Source organism: Callionymus lyra, chromosome 1 (assembly GCF_982586985.1).
Source record: "Callionymus lyra chromosome 1, fCalLyr1.hap1.1, whole genome shotgun sequence".
In the NCBI taxonomy this organism is placed as follows: domain Eukaryota; kingdom Metazoa; phylum Chordata; class Actinopteri; order Syngnathiformes; family Callionymidae; genus Callionymus; species Callionymus lyra.
This window is the reverse complement of record NC_141818.1, coordinates 5,934,441-5,944,603: the sequence shown is the minus strand read 5'-3', so window position 1 is coordinate 5,944,603 and position 10,163 is coordinate 5,934,441. Positions and strand designations below refer to the sequence as shown.

At 38.2% G+C, this 10,163-nt stretch overlaps 1 protein-coding gene across 3 annotated transcripts; it reads left to right on the top strand.

Moving 5' to 3' along the window:
• Positions 1-433: 433 nt before the first annotated feature.
• Positions 434-9,939, top strand: suds3 (SDS3 homolog, SIN3A corepressor complex component). Of its 3 annotated transcripts, none has more exons than XM_087789720.1 (12): positions 434-638; positions 4,296-4,365; positions 4,441-4,496; positions 4,579-4,650; positions 5,481-5,500; positions 5,568-5,724; positions 5,837-5,932; positions 6,024-6,085; positions 6,190-6,211; positions 6,297-6,402; positions 8,235-8,319; positions 9,704-9,939. In XM_087789720.1, exons 1-12 carry the CDS (start codon positions 527-529, stop codon positions 9,800-9,802), a joined length of 957 nt encoding a protein of 318 aa, XP_087645846.1. In that variant the 5' UTR covers positions 434-526; the 3' UTR covers positions 9,803-9,939. The 3 variants fall into 3 exon arrangements, with proteins under 3 accessions (XP_087645846.1, XP_087645838.1, XP_087645853.1); XM_087789712.1 differs by having other exon boundaries at positions 6,169-6,211; XM_087789727.1 differs by lacking the exon at positions 434-638 and adding an exon at positions 2,323-2,593 and having other exon boundaries at positions 6,169-6,211.
• The last annotated feature ends 224 nt before the right edge of the window (positions 9,940-10,163 follow it).

Sequence of the window (10,163 nt, the reverse complement as noted above, 5' to 3'; positions counted from 1 at the left end):
TTAAATGAATTTCAAACATAAACAGTTATTTAAAAAACGCATAATGAAATATGAAAAACAAATGTGTTGTTTTTATTAATCCATTCTTTTGGGTGAACCATTTCCAAGAATTATGAACTCATTGAAACCCAATTCATTTGTTCTATTCTCTCACAACAGACCCTACAGAATATTTGACTCACAACTCAACTGAGACCGGATGTGTATTGTGAGCGTGTTTCAAGGGGTTTGCCTGAAAGCGAATATCCATGTTTATGGTTACAAATCTGAATTTCTGATATTTATATCAAAAGATATTTATACCAAAATACAATTGAAACGAGTTAATCATACATTTTTCATTCACACGATTTGTATTTTAATTGTTTACACGCCAACCGCGTTCATTCCAGACAGGCAATAAGATCGGTCGCCTCACTTCTTGGAGAGAAGGGGTCCTCACGGTTGTAGGCGCTGATCCAAGCTGCAAAACATTCAATCGCTTGTTTATTTTTGTGTTTGTTTACGTGCCTGGAGCGGTGCAAAAATGGCCTCGACGCTGCTGTCGCCCATGGTGGACTATTACAACGACGAGGAGGAGCTGGACAGCGTGGATGACGACGACGACCGGAGCTTTAGAGGCAGAGACTCCGAAGAAGGTGAGCGACTGGTCGGGCTCCGTCTACTTGTTGGAAGCGGAGGAAGAACCCGCCTTTATCGCTGCGACGTCAAACAATAATAAACACTTTTTAAAAGAAGGAATAATGAATAAATCTAAATCAATGCAGCGAACTATTGCGCGGTGCTTTAAAATTAATCGTAAATCTTTCGTTTTAACGCACTTTAACATCATCCTATTTGAAAATTAAAAATAATTTGAAGAAAAACAATGGATCGAGATAATAATTTATATTTACGATTTAATATCGTGATTTAAATCTTTCTTTTTTAATATAAGCTTTTAAAACAATAATGCACTGAAATAATTATTCTCAATTTTTACCTATATTTTGATTTTTTTTCTTAAGTACAGTAAAGGGGCTTCCATCCATCCATAAGGGGCACAAAGAAGATTACACCATATGAAAGTTAATTTTCATCCATAATACCTGTCATAATGTTTGTTTTGGGAACACTTGAGTTCAGAATCTCTTGTCAAATAATATATAAAATGATCATGTAAAATAAATACAATAAAATGAAGATATTAAATAAGATGAAAATACAAATTAAATTACCACCAATATGTTAAATATAAACACACAAGCACTGTGATTGCACATTATATTGTTAGTTAGAAGTATGATTGTTGTTGGGGCTGACTAGAAAGGACAAGATCATGGGAGTTTAAGAGTAAGCTTAAAGAGGCCAAATTGTTTTGGAAACATAAAAAGAAGGGACTGCATTTAACCAAGGTACTCCCTAATGTGATAATACGGAAGATACGACTCAAAAAAGTCTCAGAATAGAAAGGACGTAGTTATTTAAGTCGTGGTACAAGATCTGATCCCGGCCGAAGTTGCAAAGTTCGAACCAGGGGCCACATGCGGCCCTTTGACTATATTTATGTTGCCCTCATGAAGTCGGCAACTCTCCTGACCCACTTGCATGTAACACTAAGTCCCTCAGCGTGACCATGTTTTGAACTAATTACTTTATAAAGTTCTCCCCCGTCTTAAATCTCGGCGAAAAAGAGGTTACGAGAGCAGAGTCCATTATGACGTGTTAATGTCTTCACTCCTTCTCCAGCCAGTTGTAATCACGCCTGCTTTATTTATACAATGAGTCTCTTAGAGGTGGAGACTTCCAAGGTTGATGATGCACGGTGACAAACCTTGATGTTTGACCAATCACAGCAGAGTGGGCGGGCCTTAAGAGATTTTTTTTAATGGAAACATTTCAAGGAAAAATAAAGTTTTGTACAAACACACATACTTATGATACAAAAGAGGTCCAATATATATTTAACACACACTTAAATCAACACATTAGTTGAACTTTAAATAAAATATACTGTCAAGGGTGGGGATCATGGTGCACACCTGGAAATACAGACAGTAAATGTAGTTTTATGTTCTCTGAACTACTATAAATTGAATCATCATTATTACAGTTCTTGTTCCATCTTACACGTTTTATTATTGTTACCCACTTTAACACTCGCGTATCACAAACTTTTATTATAATAATAATAATAATAATAATGATGAGTATAAGTGTAAAATACTTTACGACTCAACGTCCAGGGTCGAGCGCTGAAGGTGGTTGTCATGACAACACAGGGTGTGTTAACTCGCAGTAATACTTGTTCAAGTGTTTCGAGGGAAGACGGTTCCGGACGAGTCGGGAGGAGCAGCAGTAAGTTCTGCAGACCGGGGGATGCGGCTGAACCGGGTCCCGATCCCGCTTGGATTGAACCCGGAACACGAATCGTCGTCGTGTTCGATGAAGCAACTCAGCGGCGACGGTTTTTTATTAATCGTTGTACCGAAGCCATGACGGTCAGACGCGCCGATTAGCCTGTTAGCATCGTTAGCTCCCGACGGATCCGCCGCCGCATCCACTCGGAGACGGGAACCGTGGTGGGAGAAAGACAGCATGACAGCGCCACAAGGTCGGTCCGCCTTTTTCTTGCGACACCTTCTCTCGAATTAGGGGAAACATTCCGAACGTTGAACGTGTTACGCCGGGTTACGAGGAGTCGTTGAGTCACTCTTTCACCGCGGCTAACTTTGGGCTAGCCCGGGATGCTAACTGAAAATGAAAGATGCTGTGTCAGCTTTACGCGAATTCCGGTTGAATCATTCTCTCGTCTCGGTTTGGAAATAAAAACGATACCGAACGAGTCTATAAACTTAAGACAAAGTTTTACGACATTTGTTTTATTATTTATTTTATTTTTTAACTGTCGGTTCCACGCCGACTGCTCGGCAGAGTTAGCCGCAGCAGCATGCGGCAAAAGCCGGCTGGACTCTAGCTATTAAAGCCGACCTTTCCCGAATGTCACCGAGTGATAACGAAACGATGTTGACCGACTGGGAAAATAACTTTGGATCTCGGTTAGGATGACGGTTTGCTTTTAAAGTTGAAGGTCCTGAGGGCAGTCCCGGGCAGACGGTGTGTGTTCACCATTGCTCATCCGCTGACAGACACGTCCATCTCTGCTCCAGAACCATATGGGCCACGAGTGTTGAGTTCCGCCCAAACCCTCACTTTAAATACTGTTGCTTTATAAACCCCTTTAAATGTATGTTTAATATAAGAAATGAACAACATTTAGGATCGAAATTCATTCAAATTGAAGTCGATGAAGTCAAATCAAACACGTGATTATGTATATATGCTATAAATGTCAACCATATTTAAAATCCCTCTCTTTTAATAATGATAAAATCTTTATTTTTAATGCTATTTAACGGTTCAACTTTAACCATGTTCGTATAAACCGATTTGTTGGATCTGTATTAAGAAATAAAATGTAATGTTCATGATTGTAAAACTCTTGAAACTGCTCAGAAAATAAAAACGGGTTTCAAATAGTATACAAATGTGATGAATGAAGTCAATTGTTTGGTAAATACAGGGTTCTTGTGGATCATTAATGTTTTTTTTTTTTGTTTTTTTAAAAGCATTAAATACATTTTCTTTAAATAAGTAAAGGCTTTCATTTAAATTAGAATTTCTCAAATTTACAAAAATTTAAATTCCAGATTGACTGTCATGGTGACATTGCATAGCTAGATACATAGATAGATGTGTTTTTTTGGCTGTACACCTTCCGTTCTTCATCACATAAACTTAGGAAACATATGTTTTTTTTAAAAAGGGAAAAAAATACATTTTGGACCATGATGTCACATTTTACATTAAAATAAACATTTGGGTGAAATGTCACTAACCCTTGTATTTTTGTTTTAATTTTTAATGTTCTTGTATTGTCAAGATGAGCTCAAATGTGATCTTAAATGGCATTAAAACGTATTTAACATGCCTTAAGGTTAGGATCACTGTAATAGTTCATTATAGTGTCCAACACTTTTTATACAGCCACTAAACTTCATCATCCATTTACCTTGGTGGCTGTTATCATTTTTTTTAACTTTCATTTCTTAATTTCTTCATCAAACATCTCAGTTTCCTTTCTCAACATGACCTGATTATTATAGTGTGACCTCCCCAACAGTCTCAATTATAAATGTTTAATATACAATTATTGAAAAAAGAAATGGAAATAATTCATTCATGAGTGTTGGTTAGAGAAAGGTCTTTGTAGCTCCAGAGACATTCTCTCATGAAGTCCATCTTCCGAATTTCAGACACAGAAGATGCCAGTGAAACGGACCTCGCCAAGCATGATGAGGATGATTACGTGGAAATTAAAGAACGGTACGTCTTGTCCGTTCATGGTGGCATCGTGTTCGAACAAGTGAGAGTGTGAATCTGATTATTGTGTCCTTGCAGGATGTACCAGGACAAACTTGCCTCCTTGAAAAGACAGTTGCAGCAACTACAAGAAGGTTTTTAATTTGCCTCAATGTTAACTTTCACCTTCTTTTCTTTTTTGTACAACTTTTGACCACTTTCTTGCTTTCATTGCAGGTACACTACAAGAGTATCAGAAGAGGATGAAGAAACTAGACCAGCAGTATAAAGAGAGACTCAGGAATGCAGGTGAGGGACCTTAAAGCCAAACATTCAGTGTTTTAAATTGAAAACATTACTTTATTAGTGGATTATTATAATCTTAAAAATATATATATATTTGTAACAACTGCATAATAATATTTTTGGACCGATCGTCTTGTTTTCATAATCTTGAAAACCTTCAAAAGTACATTTAACTTAAACCTAATTTATTGCCAAACCCTGTAATGTAGGATGAGGTTAATGTAGGACAGTCTGACTTTCTGTGGCAACTTTTGACGGTAACAGTAATAAATAAAATATGCTTATAGTTTACTACAAATATACTACAGTACTTTCCTAGTTGGAGTTCCACAGCCATTTTCTGAAAAGGTGTTTGCCTCGGCCAAGTTTGGGCTGGCGGAAGAATACATTAAGTTCATATGGTATTTAAAAAAAAACTTGAATTTAACTTGAATTAAGAACCATGGATGAGGTTCATCTTGAGTATAGATGACCTTGTTATGAACCTGATTTACATTGGCTTCATCTCAATGCAGTAATAGTACTTGATGAAACGATAATTGAAAGACACCTGGGAAAAGTCTAAACATCTTAGTATCTGTAAGAGATTTTATGATGAGATTAAATGTCAAACTAAATGTATTTTGTCAGACATGAGTTTAAACAAATGGAAACATTTCACTTCATCAAAACATGATTGAAAAAGGATAATGAAACTTGATTTAAAGAGTGAATTGTTAATTTAACTTTTATATTTGTTAATGTATATTCAATTGTACCTTTGGTAAAAATGAAATGGTTAATATTTTCTCACAGAAAAACCGAAACAAACGAACATTTCTTTTGTCTTTCAGATCTGTTTCTTCAGCTGGAGGTGAGCCGCCGTCACACCGACCTCCTGAATCCTGGACCCCTTCTAACTCTGTCCGTTTTCCCTGTAGACGGAGCAAGTGGAGAGAAACTACATCAAGGAAAAGAAGGCGGCGGTGAAGGAGTTCGACGACAAAAAGGTGGAGCTGAAGGAAAACCTCATTGCAGAGCTGGAGGAGAAGAAGAAGATGGTTGAGAACGAGAAGTTGACGATGGAGTTGACGGGCGGTAAGAATGGTTGTTGTGTTACAATTAAACTAGTTTGTATCAAGACGCTTTTTATTTCTAATGAAGTGAGGTTCCGGGTATTTAATGGTCTTTGGTATTTGTCGGTCAACAGACTCCATGGAGGTGAAGCCGATCATGACGCGGAAGCTCCGGCGGCGACCCAACGATCCAGTACCGATACCAGACAAGAGAAGAAAGCCGGCGCCAGATATCCTTGACATCTTGAATCCCAGTTGAAAATGATAATGTTCTATGACTTTTATCACGTGATGAAAAAACCCTTCCTTGACTCGTCTCACCTCAGCTCAACTACCTTCTCACAGACGACCAGATCATGGAAGACCTCAGAACGTTAAATAAGGTAACCCTCAACGGGAAAAGAAGTAAAACAAGTCGAATCTTTTTTTTCTCCCCAAATCTGACTCTTTTTTTTATCCTCTTAAGCACGTCATCACCTTTTCACAGCTGAAGTCGCCCAAACGTCCAGGTAGTTAAGATTCATTCCAGGTCGTCACTTTCATCCTCCAGCCACCTGTGAACGCTGACTGTTTATCAACCTCCTCTTTCCGTAGTCTCCCCCTCCACCCCGGAGCACATCCCCGCCGCGCCCATGGAGAGCCCCTCGCAACGCTTCGAAGCCCGCATCGAGGAGGGGAAACTTTACTACGATAAAAGATGGTTTGTGTTTAACATTTGTAATCTTTGAGTTTTTGTTTCACCCTGTTTTTCTATGATCGCTATTGTCAAGTCATGTTGGTAGATCATTTTTATTTTAGTTGAATCTTCAGGGTTCCTGTGTCCTTATAATATCTTATATATATCTTATATCTTATAAGTTATAGTTTAAACAAAAATCAAATTTCGCCAATTTACTACTCACCCTCAGGTCGACCAAGAGTTGGGATTATTTCCAGAGTAATCCGTTCCTTTTTAGAAACAAATGTATTTTCATTTTAATGTAACGACTGGAACTCAGTTTTTTAATTATAGAGGCTTTTATAATCTTTTAGACGATCCCTGGTCTGGAAAAGCGCTTTATAAATACTACTTTCTATTTGTTCAGGCTTTTCCTTGATTTTCTGGAACTCCTGTTGTGTTATCAGTTTTATCTTGATGTTTTAAAGTATTTACTTAATTGAATATTGTTTTGATTGTTTAAGCGCTTTGTGACCCTGGTCTGGAAAAGCGCTATACAAATAAAAATTACTTACTTACTGAACTAAGTATTCTGTGACAATGGCTCCACCTAGTGGTGCTGGAGCAATATCTTGGAAATTTCAACACAAGATAAAGAGAAGCAGGATTCCAACACCCTAAAGTTCTACCAAAAATAAAAAAAATCACTCAGTTTCTGCTCACCCTCATCTTGACTAATGTTCGGGATTACTTTTAGAATAATCTGTTCCTTTTCGGAGTTCTAGAGAAAAATGTAAGACACTTAAAACTTCCAAATACCTCTGTACTGCTCGTCTGGGCCATCCCTCTTGTGTTGAAGCCTCAACATTTTAAATTGTTCCAAAAAACTTAAGTAAATCTCTATTTTTAGCTTGTTTTTGTAGCAGAAGCCTAACGACCAATATGCTACACAGACAGGAAGTACTCAGGGTAAATATCACCCTATACAAATATTACTTACTTACTTACTTCCATTGTAGACAATAAACTGGAAGCGCTTGTGTTATTTACAACATAATTGCTACAAACGGGCTTCAAATATAGACTTATTAACTATTTAACCAACAATTTCTAATGTCGAGGCTTAAATACAAGATGGATGTTAAAGTATGGAGATATTTGGATGTTTTTACGCATCTTTTTGGACGAAGATGAACCCGAGCATCATTTGCTACATTAGCATGAAGATACATTTTTGCTTATAACTCTAAAAAAACAGATTACTTTAAAAATAATCCCAACCCTTAGTCAACATGTGTGTGAGTAGAAATTAGTGAAATTATATTTTCTGTTCAACTTTAAGCTGTTGGAATCCTGCTTCACTGTCTCTAGTTTTAAAATTTCCAAGATGCTGTAGCGCTCCCGCACCACTAGGTGGAGGCATTGTCACTGAAGCCTCTCAGCTCGGCAAGTATCGTCTAAAAGATTATAAAAGCCGCTATAATTAAGAAAGTGTGATAACAACTGGCCACTGAGGTTTGGCGTGGATTCCCAAAACCAATTATGTGTAGTTTCTCTGCGCGGGCGGGAGAACAAGAGGCGATTTTCTTCCTGCTCCACTTACTTTGTTTGAAATGACTGAAGCAGCAGAACTACGGCGAGTGTTCCTCAGCAAGAGCCCTAATGATGAAACGCACTCGTTATCAGAGTTCTCTCCCGCCACGCCGCGCTCCTCCGACGGTTTGAAGCCATTAAAAGAATATTACCGACTTTTTTGGGTTTTCCTTCCAATTATGAAGCCATTTTCTAAGTGAGAGGAGCGGGAGTCGCTCAGCCTCGGGGACGGTTGTGTAACCAAGCCTGCTGTTTTCAAATCTACATGTGTGTGTCGACAGGTATCACAAGAGTCAGGCCATCTACCTGGAGTCCAAAGATAACACCAAGATCAGCTGCGTCATCAGTTCGGTCGGCACGAACGAGGCAAGTTGATGCTTTGAGCAGTCGGTTTGTTTTTGTGACGTTATCGTGTCAAGTTATCGCTTCTATTTCTTTGAATTCACGAGTCGTTTGAAGGCTTTACTTCGATGATTCTGATTTTGTCAGGATAGTTCCAACTCCACTGGTGACCGAATGATGAGTCACAGTGATTCATGGTCAAGTCAAACACTCTGAAAAGCTTCTAGAGACTCACTTTTCCTGCATGAATGTACGTCCTCGCATGTTGGATCTACTCTCTTGCTCCGTCTGTGTTCATGACTTGATCTCATTGATCACAAGTGAGGTGAAGAAGTATTAGTGTAGCGTCATGAGGATTCTTTGAATAGGAGAAAAGACATTCTCTATTTACAGGTAGATTTCTACTCTCGCATGTGGTTTTGTAGAGACAGAAATGACATAATAGACTCAAAAAATCCTTTTTTTGACACCGAGTTCTGAGGCGTCGGAGAAGAAAAATGTGTTCTCGTGGATCCTTAAAGTCATTAAATGAACGTATTTATTCAGCATCATCGTGGAATTCACAAAACAGAAGATGCACGTGCGGCTTTTACTTCAACATGGTTCCTGTTTTCTTTGGGCATCATGGGAATGTGAGCTGAAAGCAGTCGCTGGCGATTTCTAAAAAAGTTTTCAAAAATATTTGCAGCATTAAGCACATGTAGTCGATTTTTTAAAATTTTATTTTGATAAAATGATCTGAATGTCAGGACTGACAGTTGGACTCTGGAAACACAGGAGAGGGTCAGACGGAACTTGGAAGTTAAAATCCTTCTGTTTTCACATCAAGGTCGCACCAACGAATAGCACAATAATTATTTGATCAAAAGCGGCTCATGTGTTCTGTGCTGTTGTGACAAAATACAACACACTTTTGTGTGTCTCAGAGCTGCAGCGATTATTTACGAAATCAATTCATGTTTTGAATTAATCAATACAATTAAATTAAAAAAATAAAAACACTCCTTGAAAACCAAGAGCTGTTAGTATTAATAAAAACATGGATAAAGCCAAAGTAAACACAAATGCTTTATATCAGCATTGAAAAAAACACAACAAACTATCTTTTCCTTCAATGGGTTCTTGGCTGAAAGATCAAAACATTAATTTTAACGAATAAATAAGGATACAAAGCAGCAACTTTCACACTAATCTAAAATGACCAGGATAAATAGGTTAAAAATGGGTTGTGTTAAAAATGGAGTGCTGGTCAAACAACTCTTCTTAATGGATGTGGCAAGATGACTTTTTACTTACTTAAAGCTACCATTGAATGGCGCCACCTAGTGGGCAATTCGCTTACAACTCTAATTTTAACTCGATAAATTTGATTTATGTCCTCTGACCATTGTCGCCATCGTTCCTCCAGATTTGGGTGAGAAAGACGAGCGACAGCACCAAGATGAGGATCTACCTGGGTCACCTGCAGCGAGGCGCCTTCATCATCCGGCGGCGGTCGGCGGTGTGAAGCTCCGCCCCCTCATACCCCCCCCAACCCTCCCCCTATAGGACTCTTCATCCGCTTTGCCGCCCTTGCTTCCAAACACATGTACAGTCTGATTTTATCACCCTTTTCAAAATAAACAAGATTGTTGTGATAACAAATGAATTCTTCCTTTTTCAATAAAACCCACTATTTTATTCCAACAATAAATATTCATAGATCATATAGTCTAACATTTACACAAACGTTATAACTCTACGACAAAGGTGTAAATGTTTACAAATGACTTGTAGGACTCGAAGGTGATCGTAATTTCCTTCCGTTTGTGTGAAGAAAACATCTGCTGACTGTGTGTGTGTGTGTGTGTGTGTGTGTAGAGTGAAGT